Raw genomic sequence first — 20,431 nt, forward strand, 5'->3', positions numbered from 1 at the left:
CGAACGATCCCGATTCATGATGGCGCGAGCGCGGGAGTTTGTAGGTTGACACTTGAGATCGTGTTGGTAAGTTCATGAGTGCTGAGATTTTCACCTTATCACCGGGGTGTAATCATGTTTGCGATTGCGAGTTCGTATGTTGCTTGGAAAATCGCGAGGGGCTCTAACGTTTGTGCGCTGACGTGATTTTGTAACGTATGTTCTTGAATGGTTGCGCGAACCGTGAGTCTGATATTAAATTTTCAGTGCGCGGTTTGAATTCTGGCAGAGAGTGGGATCGTTTATATCGATAGGGTTCCCGGTCATGTCGCCATGAGACGTGTTGTCTAATAGGTATGGGCGTATTTTCTTAAATGGTCCAGCTGAAGGCATGGACCTAGGCTTCTAGGATCAAGGATAGACTTTCGGACATGACCGATTCGTAATCGCGTGCACGATGGCATTTTTGTAGGTTCCCGCTGAGACCGCGTTTGAGAATGTGTGAGTGTCAAGACGTTCACTATCACCATCTTTGTTGACCCAGCTGAAGGCGGGTGTAGAATGGCAGTATAGGACTCGAAAAGAAGAAATAAAAGACAATATATGAGAGACATCCTTTCTCAATTATCTATTTGTTACTGGTTGATTGTTGGTTATGAGCTGGTGAATAGAGGAAAGGTATAGAACAGACAAAAGGCTCATATCAGCCCTCCCGGCCTCCCCGACACACCACTATCGAGGCGTATTGTAATCAACATCTTGAAGCGGGCTTCTTATATAAATCAAATCCTCAGTAGTCATAATGTTTGGTGGAATATTAACATGAGAACTAATTAACCTCTAGTAGTAGAACTTGGTGCAAATAAAAACTAAAAAGAGCGAAGGTCCTTATATTTAGATAACTCTATTGAATATATTGTGGCTTGATGATGTTTACAATACCGTCAATCCCATCAACCTGCGAGAGGGAAGAATTTTTATAATTCAAATTGCAGAAAAAAATATTTATTTAAATTATCGTTTGATTTTCTGGGTTTTAGGATTTTAGTTAACCTAATGGACTTTCATCGTGACCACCGCAAACACCATAAAAAATCTCCAATTACCAACATTTCAGGATCGGATCAAATTATATTCAGGTAATAAGTGTGTTTTGTTTAACAATGTCTAAGACAATGCCATTAGAATTCTCAAAGTTAAAATATGTTAATTGCGTGAAAAAAGCACTCTCGACTGGAAAATGTGGCAACACAGCCGCTAGTGTTTTATTTCTAGATTGCTTAAGAAATTTGCTAAATAATTCTAGAGCAAATATTCCCATGGTCTGAGATGTAGTTTAATCGATACAAAAATTATGGATTATTACATATTGGCCCTAGATGAACAATTCTGTCAAAATTGGTTCAAATCTGTAAAGATCGATTACACGTGCCTCGGTCAATTCGTTCAACAGCTTTATCAGCGGAAAAATATTTTTCATGGATCTATCGCATAAATTAATGAAAATAAGAGAAACAGAAACGGTGTGAAGTGTTTTTATGGACTTTTGAGCAATATTTTGCTAAAAAATAAGCAAGAAGAAAATTTTCAGCGAAACACTTGCACATTCAAGTGATTATGTTGAGTGCGACGCGGGGCCCAATAACTCAATAAGATCCATGCATAAATGACGTGGCATGGGGGGTATACCAAATTCGTGACGAAGTGTGACGAGGTGGAGGGTAGGGTCAAAAGTTGTGCGACGTAGCATTAAGTTTAAACTTTTTTGATGGGCATCAAAACCCATTGATTAGAGAAAAAATTAATGTTTCTCCGTTCCCAAGAGAAATAAATTTAAATTTACACTGTTCATTCGGTTTTTCAAGTGGTAAATTTTGCGATTCGCTAAATTACAAGCTCGCAAAAAAAACGAAAAGATTTTTTATGCTTATTTAACTTGCTACATTAGTTAGCTAATGTTGCTAACTAGTAGACTTAGTTTTGCTGAATTAAATTTTTTCTTCAGATTCAACCAAACAAAATTTAATAATTTAGATGAACGTATGCTTCTTAGAATCATCGGCACCTGCAGTATTCTGAACTAAGAGAACTTCTGTTCTAGCGTTCTTTGACTTATAAAATTCAAAATAAAGCAATCAACACTATATTTGTCATGAAATTGGCTTATCTGTACGCAATTTGCTGTTATATTGAAAATGTTGATAAAAATCGTTGAACGTTTTGTAAGGACATGGAATTAAAAGAAATGAAAAACACATGTATTTTTTTTTTTCATCCCCGGCTGCGTTGTGTAGAACTGGGGGGGGGGGGTTGTGGTAGTTAAATGCTACGTTATTTACAAGGGGGCGGTTAGAATTTTGCGACCAAATGCTACGAGGAGGGAGGAAGGGGTCAAAAATCGCCGAAAAAAGGCTACGTAGTTTGTGTACGGCCCCTAAGTAAGCAGATATGTAGGTCTGATTAAAAACGAAGAAAGGTCCATCTTACTATATTGATAGAATATGGACTGTAATCACGGCTTATATGTAATTTGGTGCAATAAGTGACTGACAGTTTTTGCATTAAAACCTACACTGACATTCTTTTCTGTGCCAGGTCTTCAATATTTTAGCTGCAGTTGCTAGTTGTTCAGAAATGATACGTACCATTATCCGGTAGCATGAAAATAAGCTAATCACCAAACATTCTTAGAGATTACTGCCTATCAGCGCAATTGTTTTTGACAAATTGTTTATTTCTAAATCGCAACACGCAGCTGATTAATGACCACCTAAGTTTGTTGTTACAAACCGAAACTTGTACTGATTGGGTTTTGAGCACATTTTAGCCATTCCAGCTGGTTCCAACCCTTGAGCCTGTAAGTTGGAAGAACGCTAGCTATCTCTGATGAACTCCTGGTGACACAACAGCTATGTGTTGGTAGGTACTATTTCTAGTATAGCAGCGACAAGATTGATACCGACTGATGCGCAATTCGTCGCTGTTGTGCTATCTTATGACAAACGCCATTTTGGGGTAAACTGAGTTAGATATGCCACATTACTTGTTTGAAAAATCTCTACAAAGTGGCGTTTTCAGAATTTTGAAATTCTGCTTGGTTACTTAGATATAGCTAGAAACATGATAAGAAATTGTGAGTTTTTTGCTTCAAATCACTATATCTAGGGATTGGCTCAAGTTATATTGAAGTTTTAGACGGTTTTATGTGTGAAAATGTCTGAGGAACACAATGGCATAAACATTTTCGAAAGAAAATTATACGAGTTGTGAGAAAAACACAATTTTACTTTTGAACTGGAAATAAAATATATTTGGCAACACTGTAATCGAGAATAACCATTTTTTCTAGATTCCCTGACTCATTTCCTTTAAAATGCATTTCACCGAATGTTTATAGACCATATGAACCCAAAGATATGAATAAAAGTTAAAAAGTGATGATTTTTTTCTATGGAAAATTTTCCATGCACGATTATGACACGTCATACAAATTTTGTCATCAATACACGCCTATGACACGTGTGAGTGCGCTTTTGTTTACATTCATAGTAAAAACTCGCAACATAGTCAACCGATCTTCGTAATATTTGAGAGATTAATGCAGAACAGATAGAAGCATCAATTGTCTTCTTTGGATTGTTTATACCATTTTTAAGTTTCAAGATATTCAATCTCAAACTTTAAAAATCGTTTTTCTCGAAATGTGCTAAATGGCGCTTGTCATAAGATAGCACAACAGCGACGAATTCATCAATCTTAGATTATTAGAGTAATTATCAGTTTAATGTTTCCAAATATTTAAAAAATGAGCAGTGGTTTGCTCGTCAAAAATTGTGCCTAGATGACACTGTGATTTTTAGCTCCTCAATAAAGTATAATGCCCACTACGGGCATAGGTTACGTAACATTTCGTTTGATTGTTTTTTTAAACAACTTTTTGAACACGTCGTGCCAATCGGTCCGCTTACCATTATCCTTATCGTCTGTAATTAAATTAGTACAATCCAATCGTATTACCGTATGATCGGTCCACTATCACTGCTTGTACCTGGCAGCGTATTCATTGATACATACACGAATTGCATCGCTGTTCGACGTAGGTACACATGCTTTGCCCAACGAGCGATTAAATTTAATTATTGGTGCGCTTGACTCCCTCCCATGGTTTGGCTGATTGTCAATTTTATCAGCCGAGCGTTCAGCAGTGAAGGCGATTATCGTCACGGTTGAGTTTTCGATGGGAACCGGCAAGATGTTTGGACATATTTTGGTAGGTAGTCTAGTACAGAGTTTAATTGACACGTTTTATTATTTCAGATGTGTATGTTTTTGTTTTATGCTAACTTTTTCACGAAAGTGCATTGTGTGCGATACACGTCATTAAACACAACACCGGATACATAGCGAGTCTTAAAAATTTATTATGATTGATTCGACAGACAACCTTGCTGTTATTTATTAAGTGGTTTTGTTATATGTTCGCGCCAACTTATATGTACTTGCCGATGAATGGGGTAAATGAGTTCATTTCAGATATGAGAGATAACACCACTAATGTACTAGTGACTATTGGAAAGATTGATGTTTGAACGTAGGAAGTTGACTTCTTTTTAACTATTGTGACATTACCCATTCAATCATAAGGGAACCAATTCCGAGTTAGTAAATATTAGGAGATAATGATAATGTTAGAGTTATCTGTGGTAAATGAATGTTGAGTAGTGGCTTCGGCGCATGTTTTTCCGTAGTGGTCTGTCTGGTAACAGAATTTGCATGTAGGGGTTTGCTCGGGATATGTGATCAGTGTAGTTTGCTTATAAGTTACCCAATTCCTCGGTGATTTGCATTCAATAGGCAAATAAGTAGGAATAGGTTTAGTCACACGCATTCTCGCAATGCAAACGTACCCTGATCTTGGTTCTCACATTATTTCATTTAACTTCGTGTTGCATGATGTTCGTAGCTGTGAAGTTTTTCGCATGTGCTAAACTACTAAACGTAAGCAAAATATAGTTTTTAACGTGGTGTTAAAAATATGAACGATCGGCAAAAGCAATTTTTCCTGAAAGAAAAAAATCTGGTGTAAAAGTTCTGACTGAATTACGCATCGTTTTCCCATTACTTAAATAAGCGAACGACACTTTCCCGCGCACATCCCCCGTCGCGACGAGATTATTTCTTTGTGAGTGCGAGTGGTGAAAAACACTTGGCATGCTTTTCACGTACGAACGGAACTAACAAGCGTCTTACTCCCTTCTCGCAACTACACTGTATGAAATTCACACATTTATCTCATTCATGAAAGATCCATTTTTCTCAGCGGATCACAGGTCGAATAATTGCCTTTTGTAGAATCGAAAATTTAGGATGTCGGAAATTATTTGTATTCGAAAGTGCGAATATTTCAGAACAAATTGTTTCTTGCAACATAACTTTTACGTTCCAGTGACTGTCGAACTTATTAAACGGATTCAACTTGGAGCTTCTGTCCTCTGTAAATAATCGTTGAAGACCCGAGAACAAGCAATTCGCAACTACTTTTATGAGAACCAATCCAGAACGGAACAGAAAACGTATTGATTATATTTTTCATCTAACACTGATAACTTTCACTTCGTAATAATCGCAACAAATGAACACAATGCAAACAGAAAAACGCCTCACTGAAAAAATAGAACATCAACTGAACTTGAAATATGTTCCGATGAAACCGGTTCCGGGATGTGCGTTATCACGAAATCACGCGCACCGATAACATCCGATCAGTTAGCAGCCGATTACTTTGGCTGAAATGACTCTTAATTTACCGAAAATGCGTTGTGCAATTTACCCTCCTTCACCTTCAGGGGGAAAACCACAAAGATAAAACCTAAAACAATCCTATATACCAACACTAAATGCCACATACCCACCATCTAGACGGCATAGATTGATTACTCCGGAGCGCAGTACAAACGACCAACCAAATGCTCCGCGTACATTGCGCCATCACAAGGTAAAGGTCAAGATTGCACGCGGACATCGAACGGTCAAACGTACAACGGGGTATTTGTAGGACCTACGTACATAGTTGTTGGCGATGCAAACGGTTGTGCAACCGTGCAAGCCACTGATAAGCCAATTTGATTACCCATTGGTGATGATTGGTTTCATCGGCGGTGGTGGCATTGTACGGCAGTACCGGAGATTTTGGTGCGCCGGTGATTTGTGAAAAAATATTAATTTTTTTGTCATTCAACCGCCGCACACGTTACGCCGTTGCCATAACAACTCGCGATAAGTCCATCATTTTAACCAGCCTTCATTTCTGATATTTGACTTTCGCTGTGAAACTTCTGTTACCGTCTGTTCTAAGTGCAAGTTAATTTTCAAATTTTCTCCGAGCCCATAATACCTAACTATTCGTATAATAATGCTATTGTTACAAAAAGATATAAAATAGATCTGAAAAAGATTAATTTATGTTTTTGGCATTTTTTCGAAAAGCTAGCACATACGTTAGAACAATACTTCTTTATGAATCTACGTTTTATCATAATGATCGGATTTTTGGTGAAATTTATGTGTCTGATTGAGCATATCTCAAAAAATCATTCATTGCCTTTGTTATGAAATATCATTCATTATCAGGGCCGGAAGAATGCGTGGGTAATATGGGTAGTACTACTCACTCGAAAATTACCAAGGGGGAATTCCTCACTCGAAAGTTTGGAACAAACCAAAACCTAAGAATAATCACGTATGTGTCTTGCGCACAAAATTCTTGCATTGGAAATCCTCGATGTAAAACAATTGCATATTTTTATTCAGATACAAATTTCTTTTGTTTTACAATGTTTTTTTGTAAATATGGGATAATAATTAGGATTTGTTTGAAATTTGGAATTATTTTTTATATTTAATATTAATAAAAATAATATTAATGCAATTTTAGAAATTGTTAGAAATATTTTTCAGGACAATATATACAATTTGTAATGATTTAACATGAACAATCATTTGAAAAAAACCTGTTTTAATCCACCTAGCGGTGCAATTGTGCCTTTCTCATTTCTCTAAACTATAGCACGGAAGCTTTTTATGTTCAACATAATTGTGGAAATGTCCATTACATTCTTAGTACACTTTGCACTTATACACAATGGCATGCCAGCCACGAACTTGATGAGCTACGTGTCGACGGTGGAACACTTGAAACAAAAAAATATCATACTCCATTGGCCTAATCAGCATTAGTTCAATGTTATCTGCTTGCAAACTCATTTTGTCATGCGGGGGTGGGTATGTGAGGAGGGCGAAAGTCCCATGAACGAACGACTCCCCAGCTTAAATTGGTATGCTTTGTGATATAGTGGTGGTTTAAAGATGATGGGGATGAAAGGGAGGGGTATGAGGGCTGGAAGGGGTGGTGGTCTGAGGGGTGATTTAAAGCGATTTTTAAAGGAGGGGAGTGAACAGTAGAGGGGGTGGGTGTAACCCCTCTCCGTAAACCATCAACTATACCCCTATTAAAATCCAGAAACCTTAAGCGAGTCGAAAAAAAAATTTGGCCGGGATTAGGTAGACGTTTTTCAGAGTGATTGCATAACCTTTCTATATAAGAAAGGCAACAAGAAAGGCAAAAATGTGCCAAAATCCAAAAAAGTGAATCGTCGTCAAATTATTTTTCGAGTTTGCATCAAATCTCGACGTTTCATGCACCTTGAACACATTTAGCATCAAAAATAAAAATTCTATTTTTAATTTTTCCTATAGTTTATTTGAGAAATTTCTGCGTGGCCGCACTCTGAAACCCGTAATTCCGGAACCAGAATTCCGATCGATTCAAAATTCAATAGCAGCCGATGGGAAGGTTGCACCTTTCATTTGAGACTAAGTTTGGTCAAATCGGTCCAGCCATCTCTGAGAAAAATGAGTGACATTATTTGACACATACGCACATACATACACACACACATACACACACATACACACACATACACACACACACACATACATACACACATACAGACACACATAGAGACTTTTTCCAATCTCGACGAACTGAGTTGAACGGGATATGACACTCGGCCCTCCGGGCCGGGATTAGGTTGACGTTTTTCAGAGTGATTGCATAACCTTTCTATATGAGAAAGGCAAAAATGGAACAAGGACAAAAAAATAACTAGACAATCAGTAGACTTTTTATAAGGAAAGCAAAAAATTGTTGATTCCAACATCAGTAGCAGAGAAAGCGAGGAGAGGGAGGACAAAAATAACATAGATAAAAAGAAATTAAACTTGTAACTTTGTAGCAAACGGAAGATCACTATCAGGACATCATGAACCGGATCGCCGACTGGCCTCCTTGGATCCACTGGGAACTCTTGGCTTCACATTTTCAGGTTGCTGTTTAGCAAGCAAAAGAGAGGATATAAAGAAAGTTGGAGGATAGCCAGCACATCTTGAACTAGAACCAGACTAGAAAAAATCGTGTAAATTTACGTCTCCTGACCGAGTATCAAAAATTACACAGCTTTACATTTGATTTTAATTTTACGTGTCGTTGAATTTTGCGAGTCACGTAATTTTACTCCACATATGACGTTTGTTTAAAATGTGGAGGAGTGTAATTTTATGGCACTGTGCACTCTCTTGTAAAATTAAACAGAACACGGTTATATTTCGGCAATTACGATTTGTTAGATTGCGGCAAGTTTGGAATTACCTCAACGGAAAAATTCAGATTTTTTTAGTGTGTGGAACACTAGGCGCACGACCCGACAACATGTTTAATGTCGCGATAGATGTCGTCGCAAGCGCAGATAGCACTCTCCACCACCCCAATACGCCGGCGATGCGCATTCAACGTATAATGATTGCCACCCGAAGGAAGTCACGACCTTCATCCTTCCTTTTTAACCAAGGTTGGTTGATGCCTTTGGGATTTCTAAACTTCCATTATCCCGCGAAATTTGCCAATTTTCGTGCGTCCTCTGACAAGAAATACTAAAAAATTCGTTAAAGCTGTGCGATCTTTCACAAATATTATCTTCTAATGCCTAAGTGTCCGCCTTCCCATTACCGTTCTAATTTAGTGCCACTTTTCTCATTACCCGGAATAGAACAATGCGAAAGAACTCAAACTAATATTTGTATCAGGCAATCAGGAACGGTTTTAGCATAAAGAATCTAGGAACGCCCATATTTTCTCCAGGAAAAAAGGACTATTATTTACTTACATTATTATATTTTGATCGCGAAACGTCTATCATTTGAATGTGAATCTACGTGGAATGCTGTTGTCGCCGATAAAGGATTCTTAGTTCCACGTATTCCGATCAAAGGCCGAATCGAGTACACAGCGTAGGACCCAGCTGCCAGACGAAATATTGTTTCTCTCGTTAATCCGTTGACGAACCGGTGCCAATAACCACGTTTTTTCAGATTTCATCAAATTTTATATTTGCGTTTTTAACATCGCGAGTGTTCGAAAAAAATTTGGGCGATCCGACGTTCAAAAAGTCCTCATAAGACCTTTTCGCATACAATTCTGAGCACTCTCTGACAATACGGTTGTTAGCGCAGGATATTCGTTTCGTCTGACCTTTAATCGCAGTGTAGAGAAACCAGCCAGTTAAAACATTGGACACTTACACCAGAGGAATTTCTTATTTTGATTCGATTATTTCGGATATAGTGGACGCGTTGCTCTTTCGATCAATGAGCACACCAATGAGGTAGAGTACAATGATAAACCTAACGTGTTTGGCAGCGCTGGTAGGCCTTCGTTTCAATTCCACTACATTCAAGATGGTCATATTGAAATTGCGCGAATATCACGCAGTAAGATAGATCGGTTATCAGAATGAAGACAATCCCATGACAAAGCGTGGGAGTTGAAGTCTTCTAGAACCAGCTGGGGTGCGATGTATATGGAAACAATATCAATAAATCTTTGTCTATGATTCGGATTTAACAAGCGACATTTTCCACACCGCATTTTCCACACCGTGCTTTATTTCTACAATGGGCCCGTTGTTTGCAACAACGGCAGTCCATGCCCCGCAGTACAAAAAGGCGAACAAAAATAGACGAGCTCCGCTCAAAAGTTAATTAAGTTTTCTTTTACTCCTTGATTTTCGCTGAACGCAATTGCTTGCATACCAGAATTTTCACTGACTGAAGCATAGGGATCTGGAAAGAGCACTCCCTATTTCGCAATTAGGGCACTTCTCAGAGACTACACCATCAATCTCTACTTCCCGGGCGGGTACGTAGACAAAATACTTTTTCGTACACGGTCGAGTGTTGTTTAGTTAGACCACGCGATATATCGATGATGTTGCTTGTCTTTGGGCCGGAAGTAGACCATCCATGGGACGGTTGTATTAGATATAATTAGCATCGAAAATGAAACTTAACGGCATTATTTTTGCTATCGGAAAAATATTCAAAACGACCTCCACTACCTTCCCATTAGTCAACACTATCATGCGGGCTTCAGTACCCGCGAAAGGAAGGTTTTATAGCAGGGAACGGAAAATTAATGCAACGAAATTTAAAAGAATGGACTAATTGGTAGTTACACGTTTGTAGTATCTGTATTCAACACATTTTCGCTGAGCCGTCAGACATACAGCCCTGTTAACAAACGGTGTGTCCAAAAAACCACCAGATGTTATCAGGTAATTTTAATTTTCACTTACACACGCCATAGCTGAACATTCGTCAGTACACGTTCCGAATATCACGATTTCAGTAGTTACGAATATCACGATTTCGTAAGATGAACCGTTTACGAAAATAGTGTAAACTCTTGAAGCAAGAATAATTAACCATGCATTCCTGAAAATATTATATTTCTAGAAAACTAATTCTCGCCAAAAAATACATTCCGTTACACTCGAAGGTTTTATTGGAATAATTTCCACCAATGTACAGTTCATAATTTAAATAACGATAAACGGCTGTCTCAGACAATTATAATCAAAACGAATGTTGGTTACTGCCCGACGTTTCGGCCTTTGATGTTGACCTTTAGCAAGGGAAACTAGATATATTGGAAAATGGTTACGTTAGCTATGACATAGATGCATATTCTGTAGTTTACATTGTGAAATAAAGTTATCACTTACTACGGTCTGTCGTTTTTGGTTAAAAAGTCGCCATCCGACTTTGCGGTGTGTGATGAGGATTTTTTCATGCGTATCTTTTTGGTGTATGCTATATATTAATTTTGGTTGCGTAGGGAATTTTTCCCTGGGTTTCACTAATGCACTAAATAACGACTGATTTGAAATGTTCAAAGTACAATGATAGTCGAAAATGAGAAAAGCTCATATGATCTATCGTGGCCCGAAAGTGTAGCGAGTATATTGCTCTTTTTAATTATTTGTTTATACATTTTAACGACATTCAATTAGCTAGAGATTACTGGGTAGGGAATGTTATGAAACTTAGAGCCATAGTACTCAAGTGAGAGCAAGGATGTGCTAACCCGAGCAGAGTCTGACAACAAATTGAAAACTAAACTTGATGTTGTGATGTTCGGCAAATGATTACTCAGGTTGTTGTCGTTTTGGTCGTTTTAACGGTTAAAAGATCAAAATGGAGAGCAGCAAAATTGTCCTATGACATCAAACAGAAAACTAATTCTGCTATCAGTGAGAGTAAATTAAAAGCTCATTGAGATGTTGAAATTTTTTTGGATAACAGAATATGAATTCCCTTTGATGTTTCACCAAAGAAATATAAACATAGAAAATTCTTCTATGAAAGAAGGATAGCAAAATGAGATCAAAATCTGTAGTCATATTTAATAAATCTAAAACTGATAGCAAAATAAGATTTCAATTTGATGCGATTATCAAAATATGATTTCTACTTGTTGTAATTTTGATGTTCGACTTTGCTCGGGAAGCTCGACCCTCATTAACAGAAGACAAAGATTAAGCCCGTACGATATTAGGCCTGTTCTAATGACCCTGCCACTTCTAGTTTTCCGATCTGTTTACTTCACATCCTTGCTCTCACTTGAGTACTATGGCTCTAAGTTTCATAACTTTCCTTACCCAGTAATCTCTAGCTAATTGAATGTCGTTAAAATGTAAAAAAGAAAATGTGACTAACATAGTCGAAATAAAAAAGGAAAAAAGCTCTTTTAATTGTTCATGTTTTTCCCATTGCTGCTTTTCCTTGCTTGCTGTTGAACCTTCGCGATATATCGAACCTGCTCAGGTTCTTTGTCAGTTGAGCCACGAACCGATCCAGAGGTGTCGATCGTAATGCTTTACATTTCTTTGCAATCACTTTTGCATGGTTTCTTATCTGCTAGCTGGTGCTGAGAGTTTATCAGCGGCGGTATTTCTCCCGATATGCTGCCGTTTTTCACGAGCCTCTTCGAGGGAGAGATCATCGGTGATGAAATTTCTCCAGACAACGATATCCCAATTTTGTCCGACTTCGTGTATTTCCTATTTAGCTCTCGTTACTAGCCCGCTGACCGACCTTTGCTGTGTAACTGGTCTACTCACAACTGTTGCTAATATCGAAGGTTGTCGAAACACGAACCGATCTAGAGACTACATCCCTCTCCAGTCAGACTCGTAAGGTTTCTTCAACGACTTGTTTCTAGGGTGAGTGAACTCAACTGACAATTTATGTGTCGAAACAGCTTCATTCCCTGAACAGGAAGTTCAAAAAATTATAAAAAGGAATTCAAAACCCCTTATGGGATGGGTTTGAATCCCCAAAACCCTCCCCTTGCACAGGGACCTGTTATGACATTTTTCTAATGTTCTAATCTTTTCGATGGTTTTCGAATTGAAGCTAACAAAAGACAAATACAAACCAAAACCTACCAAGGCAGGGGAATAAGAAGAAATAGAAATATTGGGTGAAATAACATTCAAACGAACAATAATAATTTTGAAAATGATTATGTTTTTTATCCAGTTTATCGAGAAATAAGAAAACACCAACTTTCCAGTACAATAATAATAAAAGGTCAAAGAAACCCAAGGTGTCTTGTTGTTCATTTTGTTGGAATATGAAACTTCTAAAAGGTACTATTTATGCTGATTTTTTTTCTAGAAATTTTCACTGGTTTCGAATACTCTAGCAAATTATCCACAAGATAACCACTGGCGGCTCCGGGCAGAGATACAGAGGGGCACCCCCTTCACACCCTATTCAGTCAGAAGGTGATTTTGTAAAAGTGTCTGTCTGTCGCTAGAGTCACCTATGACGATAATTACATGGAGTTCGGTCGTAAAAATAAAATATTTGTTCACTTAATTACTATAAACCACAAGTCTTCATTACATCCTCTTTTTGAAATTCTATCCCTTCTAATTTAGATGTCCCTTATTAACATTTTTATAAAATCTAGCCCATATCTTTTACTTCTCGTTTTTAGTCGAAGTTCCCTGTCCTGCCTTTTGGAGCCGACCAGCACCAGAGTGCTACTATGTGCCGTCACCCTTACCACACCTGCATAAAAGGAATTCAAAGCGAGAGCTGCTCGATGGTCTGATCACTCTTGAAAGATTCCCCGAGGGTCCAAAGAATTCCACTCGTCAACCCGATCCTTGACATCTTGGTAGCCTGAGGCTCCAAACTATCATTTCCCATTTTGTATATCTTTGCTTTAAATGACGATCCGTTTCCCGCAAACCTTCTGGTTTCTAGCGTGCCATCTGGTACAACTCGGCCGAACAACCTGCAGTTGTTTGAACGAAGCATTATTTCGCTGCCATCGCCGAGACCGCACAAACAAATTCACGCTGCGCTGCCATCACCGGGACGCCTGTAATGCCGCACTACGGAAGCCCCCGAGCACTCCGACGCAGTCGTGCTACCAGTCAGCGTCCCGGCCCTGCGTTCGGAGTTCGAGAAGGGGTCTTCCGAACTCCCTTCTCAGGTAAGTATTTTGCTTTAAATGATGATCCACTTCCTGAAAACCTTCTGGTTTCTAGCATGCCATCGGGTCCCTGCAATATTTCGGGACGCTTGGCACGTGGCACCAATGGTTTGCGGGTGTACTACCAAAACGTCAGAGGGTTAAGGACTAAAATCGAAAACTTGTACTTGGCTGCTCTTGACGGCGACTACGATATTTACGTTCTGACGGAAACTTGGATTGATGATCGTATTACATCGATGCAGCTCTTCGGGAATTCTTACCCGGTTTATCATTCGGATCGAGGTGCTCACTTGCCTCCTGTGAATTTGATGTGGATAGTTCATCAAGCATTGAAGCAGTTTGGACGAAGATTACTACGCAGACGAAGAATTACTTTATTGGAGCTGTTTACATCCCTCCAGAAAAACGACTTGATTGCTCTATTACGCAGCTCCATCTAGATTCCATAGAGTGCGCTTCTTCTCAGGCAGATGCAAACGATGTGATGATAGTCCTTGGCGATTTCAACTAACCAGGACTCATGTGGGTTTCTCCTGGAAGTGGGTACGCTTACCCTAACCCATTATCCTCGACAATAAATCCATGCGGGCCACTTACGTCTGGACGGGATGAATTTTCACGGACTAAGTCCGGTAAGCTAGATTTTCAACCATTAATCTCGTTTTCTTGATCTCGTCTTCGTCAAAGAGTTTGCATTGGCTGAGTGTTCTGTAAGTGTGATCGTTCCTTTGGATAACTATCATCCCGGATTAGAAATATCTATTTCCATCATTAGTTCACCACTATATGAAGAAGCTTTAGCTGCGAATCATCGTAATTTTCACAAAACTGATCTAGTAGCTCTACGCCGCTGACTATCGCTGATCGACTGGAGTGTACTACTTGATCAAGTGGATGTAGATGCTATAGTTGATCTCTTTAATCGATTACTCCTTGACTGTGTAGAAAAATCCGTTACAAATTATCGACCTCCCAGGAAGCCTCGCGGTGGAACGCAATGCTTCGGAATCTGAAACGCATCCGTGCCAAAGCTCTACGTGCGTACACAAACCGACGATGCCCTACTCTCAAGTGCTTTTTCGGCATAGCTAGTAATGAGTACCGCTGTTACAATAATTTACTGCACAAAGGATATGTGCACCGCATCCAACAAAACTGACGACGAAATCCGAAGGGGTTCTGGACTTTTTTAATACGAAAGGAAAGGAAACGAGTCTTCAGTCTAGGATGGTCTACAATGTCGAAGTAGCGACTACGACGGCGACTAAGTGCTCCCTATTTGCCACCTACTTCTTGAGTGTCTTCACGACTGATGCGCCATCTGCCATCGAGCTCGACAACGCGTCCCATGATGTTCCCGTTGGTGCGGTGGATATGAATATATTTACCATTTCAGAATCTCTCTGCACTACAAAAAACGAAATCGTCTTATGCTCCAGGACTAAGTGCTATGCCTTCAGCTGTTCTGAAAAAATGTTCCGATATTTTAGCGATCCCACTGACGCATCTTTTCAATGTGTCACTTCAGCAGCAAAAAATTCCCGATGATTGGAAGTGTTCAGTCATGTTTCCGGTACACAAGAAAGGTGACAAAAGCAACATCGAGAACTACCGGGGAATCACTTCGCTAGTCGAGTCAAAAAATTTTCGAATCGCTAATCAACGAGGTGCTGATTCCTGCTAGTAAACATTACATAAGCACTTGAGCACGGATCCTTCCCTGGTCGATCGGTTGAGACGAATCTAGTTAGCTTTACATATGCTGATTTTGTTTTTAGAACCGAGTCGCTCTAGGTTCGCTCTGAGCTGTCACTTTTGTATGGATTTTGTAAATATTAGAGCGAACCTAGGGCGACTCTGGTCTAAAACCGAAATCAGCAATAGTTTTGCATAGAAAAATATCCAAGAAACTTCAGGTGGACACGGTCTACACAGATCTTAAGGCCGCTTTCGACACAGTTAACCACGAGATTCTGCTAGCAAAGCTTGATAAAATAGGATGTACCACGAGATTCTGCCGCTGGCTACGATCTTACCTTGTGCACCGCGAGGACGTCGTGCAAATTGGTGACGTTTCTGAAACCTTTTCTAATAATTCCGGAGTTTCTCAAAGTAGTACATTAGGTCCGTTACTATTATCATTATTCGTAAAGGATGCGGTTTTCGTTATAAAGCATGGAGGGAAACTGTTTTTCGCTGATGATGATGATATTTCTTGTCATAAGGAATGAAGTCGATTGCCATGAGTTACAGTGTCTCAACAATACATTTTACAAGTGGTCTCAAAGAAATATGTTGATTCTCAGTGTTCCGAAATGTTTTGTCATCAGTTTTCATCGCACAAGAGAAATGCTTAATTTCAACTATAATATTGCTGGAACTCAGCTGCAACGCGTTGACCACGTAAAAGACCTAGCCGTTATTCTTGATGAAAGGCTTACTTATACCAATCACTTATCAGCGATTATTGACAAAGCGAATCGATTGCTGGGTTTTATGTTTAAAATTTCCAGCGAATTCCAAGATCCTTTGTGTTTTAAGGCTTTATATTGCTCACTGGTGTGCTCGCAGTTGGAATTTGCAAATATTGGCTGGTCCCTTTATCATACAACGTGGAGTGAAAGGATTGAAGCTATCCAGCGCAAATTTATACGACATGCTTTACGTCAATTGCCTTGGAATGACCCGCTGAACCTACCACCATATGGGAATCGTTGCAGGCTATTAGGACTACATACTTTGCAAGAACGTAGACACGCTTCGCAGGCCATTTTCATTTTAAAACTTATGTTGGCTGAGTACAATGTACCCGATCTTCTTGGACGAATCAACTTATATGCTCCAACCCAAGTTGTTCGCCCTCGGACATTGCTACACATCGAAATGCGTAACACTAATTATGCTGCCAATAGTCTGATTATAGCGATGGTTCGTCACTTCAACGAGTTTGCCGAGTTCTTTGACTTCGATAACAATTCATCACAATTTCGTCACCGTTTGCTGTTAAGTTAATTATTTTTAGTTTAGTTCATTAAGACTTACTGTTAGTTGAACACAAATTTTTAAACACAACACAATAAACACAATATCTTATTGTATTCCTAGTTTTAAGAAAAAACTGTGAAAATTCTCATTAAAACTTGATCCCCTTCTTGTATATTAATTTACATTCCTAGTCTTAAGATAGCTGTAAAAATGCTTTGTGAAAAAACTATTGTTCAATCTTGTAAATCGAAACCTATTTTTAGGTTAAGATAGTGGAAAAAAACGTTCTTCTCAATATTAAAAAATATTTATACAACCTCTTAGTTTTAAGATATTCAAAATTTAAAAAAAATATTTGGCACCGCCAAGCTAACGCATTTGTGACTAGTAAATAAACAAACTGAATTAAAAAAAAAAAAAACCCTTCTAATTCTAGGTTCTTAAAATATTTTCAAAATTGGTAATTCTATCTTTAGAAAAATTAAAGAACTTTCTCAAAGAAGTACAATACAATCTGCTAAAAACATTTCAGAAGCTACCTAAGCCCAAAAATGGAAAATCCAGCAAAATTCAGAAAACAACCAAGATCGCATTCTTCCAATTCTCATAACTCAATTGTTGTATTTTGTAGCATCAAATGTTTTAGTAAATTTGTCGCCAGCTTCCGTGTTGTTTTGTTCAACAAACGATACAATAATTATACGGGGCTAGTTGGCGGTTGGGGTAAATTGGCGGAATCCCCTTTTCTCCGCTTCTATTAGACATATAGCGATGCCTCTCGTTGTGTACCTCAAGTTAAGTGAAACTTATTATCCAATGTGTTATTACTGCAAAACATTTTGTTTTGTAGAAGTTATGCGCGATATTGTGTTTTCAAGTATGCCAAGTAGATTATCTTAATTCTAATCACTTTGTGCCATTTAACGTGATTTTCAATCTATTCCCCGAATGATTATATTTTTCGATAATGCGTGAAAAGGGGTTTCAGTATCCATATAGATATTAAGCTTATCCACAAAAATGCAAAAATTGGCATATTTTTATTTCTAGAATTCACTCCAAAGTAAGAAAATCTTTTTCTTGTATATCTCGTCAATTCAGAGAACATTTACAGAAGAATTTCGAAAATTTGCTTTTGAATATGGAGTACGCGTCGAAGTCAAAATGCCGGGGTCTAGAGACTGAAATATATTGGCAAATGTCGGTTAATGTACAGTTTTCTCGAAAACACATTCAGCACGATTCATAATAACCCCTCATGTACTGGTATCTCCATTTGATTGCTTATTTAACCGAAATGGCCAAGGTGCGACCACCGTTAATCTGTATACGCAATTCCAACATTTGGACACCTTTATCGGTAGTGATGTCTGTTCACTTATGTAACCAATGATACAGATTTTTGATAACCAATTTTTTGATTTGGATTTTATTTATTCTGATCCGCTGCCATTTCCTTCAGAATTTCAAGAATCGTAGGATGCGACCAAGGAATATTCTATAGTAAGATAAAATTTTGAATTATTTTGAATGATGGCTTTTTAAGTGAATACATATCCTTTTTGATGTATATCAACTAAATTGTCATTTCTCTTTTGTAGGTGAACGTTGATATTGAGCAACTACCAAGCACCAGCACTAGAACATGCATATGTATGAAATAATCTGAGTGTTGGGAATTTTTCCACATATCATTCTAAACTTTTAAGAATTTGAAAAAAAAATCATTATTACGCTTGTTGTCCAAGGTGGAAATGAATTAGAATAAAATACATAACTAATAATTCGGAAAAATAAATAGCCCTGAATTGTGTAGAAGCATCGTTACTATAATAATCAGTGACATCGTGACCACGTTGGAACCCTTTCACCGTATATTGTTCGATCGAATGACATGGTACTCGATGAAGTTTTCACTGGCTTTTGTCAAAGCCTTTGCCTATAACCTATTCTATTGTGATGAGAAACATGAACATCCTTCTTTGTGCCAAATTTTAAACCAAATTAAAACGATCTATCAAAGCCAATAACTCACATTCTTATTCCGCCAAACTGCGCCCAATTTACACTTAACCACACACTGATCAACACTTTAGAATTGAAACTGTGCCGGCCGAATAGACCTTGGTTCAGCCGGTGTTTGCAGGGTACGCAGAGTACCACACGATTCGATGCACCAATTGACACTGAAACACCCAATCTGATCCAAGAGAACTCGCCGTTGCTTCGAGTTTCCTCCAGGCACTTCCCAAAGTCACCAATACAATTAGCGCCAAAAAACAATAATCTAATCATTAACTATTACCAATTCGTATAGGAACGCTAAAGCCCGCGCGCACGTCCCGAGTTCCTTCTCGCACATGCTTGGGAATTGAAAAAAATCACACTCTGTATTACTCAATTTATTAGAGATATCAGCCAGTTGTTTTATATATTTTAGTCTCATTATAGAGTAAATACATATCAGAAACATTGTGCCGGAGTGTGCGTGTAAGCTATTTTTTTAGATGAAATATCGCCCCTGATAGCACCTAATATCAGTCGGAAGAGTTCAAAGTTTCCTATGGCCATCCAGAGAGTCGTCGGGCAGAACACGCAGACAACCATCTACAGAAGCAGGCGGGCCGAGGGTACCGATTCGAGCTCGAGATCTCGCGGTAACGACGATTGGCTGGAGGAATAGATGAACAGAACACATCGGGAGTGATCACGGCACGAAAGGCGACCGTAAATAACTCACTGCAATTGTTGATAACACTTGATAAGCTAACTATAACGAGCAGGCAAGCTCTGAGAGCTACCCTACCGTCAAGTGAAAATTAAGACGCACTGATTGTACCCGGCGCGGTGGTGAGCGAGGAAAATTACTGATTTTGGGCAAACTATCACACTTTCCATTTCCGTTTCGTGGTTTGCTGCTGCCGTTGAACTTTGTACCGGCTGGACCGGGTAATCAGTAGGTAGGCGCTGATTAGGTTATTACCAGCACTATCATCTCGAGAGAGGAAGAGAGAGAAAGGGAGAGAGAGAAAGAGATTGTTTGAGTTAGGCAGCATCAAAAATAACTGTTACTAACAACGATACTCTTGATTTTAAAGCAGTACTAATTATTTTAACACCAATTCAGGATCCAGAACTGTTGAAAGTAAAACTTGATTTGGCCCTATCACTTAAATGGAATATTCAAAGGTATACCATTATGTGATATGTCATATGAGTACTCATATCACATATGATCCTAACCAAAAAAAAATTATGAACAGTTTGCTCTCGACCACCACATTAACCGTGAAAATTTAACCGTTTTGGGGTTAAACCCCCCTCCAAACAAAATTATTTGGATTGAAGAAAAAAATATTGCTGCCTTCTAAATAAAATGAATATCACAATAATAATTTTCTGATCAATTCTCGACGTATTGATTGCTTTAAATATTATTGGGACTTTTGAACGATTGTGAGAATGGGATTTTCTAACTGATCTCGTAGTCGTAGTTTCATAGTTGTCGAATCATCCCAAAATCATTCAAGATACCTGCATGATAATAGCAACTAATCACGG

General features: G+C 38.5%; 2 protein-coding genes across 6 annotated transcripts in view; one reads left to right on the plus strand and one right to left on the minus strand.

Moving 5' to 3' along the window:
• LOC131683386 (very long-chain-fatty-acid--CoA ligase bubblegum) overlaps nucleotides 1–20,431 on the minus strand; it is a 122,554-nt gene that overhangs the window by 73,945 nt on the left and 28,178 nt on the right. Inside the window, exon 1 of one of the 5 annotated variants that reach the window (XM_058965315.1) lies at nucleotides 18,906–19,064. The exons of the other annotated variants lie outside the window; for them this stretch is intronic. The gene's annotated coding sequence lies outside the window, so the exon portion shown is untranslated. Of the gene's footprint in view, nucleotides 1–18,905; nucleotides 19,065–20,431 lie in introns of those variants that run through there. 5 annotated transcript variants of the gene reach the window in all.
• LOC131683387 (uncharacterized) lies at nucleotides 13,400–14,561 on the plus strand. Its single transcript, XM_058965320.1, has 2 exons — nucleotides 13,400–13,882; nucleotides 13,938–14,561. Exons 1-2 carry the CDS (start codon nucleotides 13,614–13,616, stop codon nucleotides 14,323–14,325), a joined length of 657 nt encoding a protein of 218 aa, XP_058821303.1. The 5' UTR covers nucleotides 13,400–13,613; the 3' UTR covers nucleotides 14,326–14,561.

The sequence above is a fragment of the Topomyia yanbarensis genome, chromosome 2 (genome assembly GCF_030247195.1).
Source record: "Topomyia yanbarensis strain Yona2022 chromosome 2, ASM3024719v1, whole genome shotgun sequence".
In the NCBI taxonomy this organism is placed as follows: Eukaryota; Metazoa; Arthropoda; class Insecta; order Diptera; family Culicidae; genus Topomyia; species Topomyia yanbarensis.

Excerpts from the sequence above, each read along its gene's own strand:
- LOC131683387 (XM_058965320.1), top strand. The coding sequence starts at position 13,614 with ATGACGATCCGTTTCCCGCAAACCTTCTGGTTTCTAGCGTGCCATCTG. Across the intron at positions 13,883-13,937 it reads CTTCCGAACTCCCTTCTCAG|CATGCCATCGGGTCCCTGCA; the intron begins GTAAGTATTTTG and ends TCTGGTTTCTAG.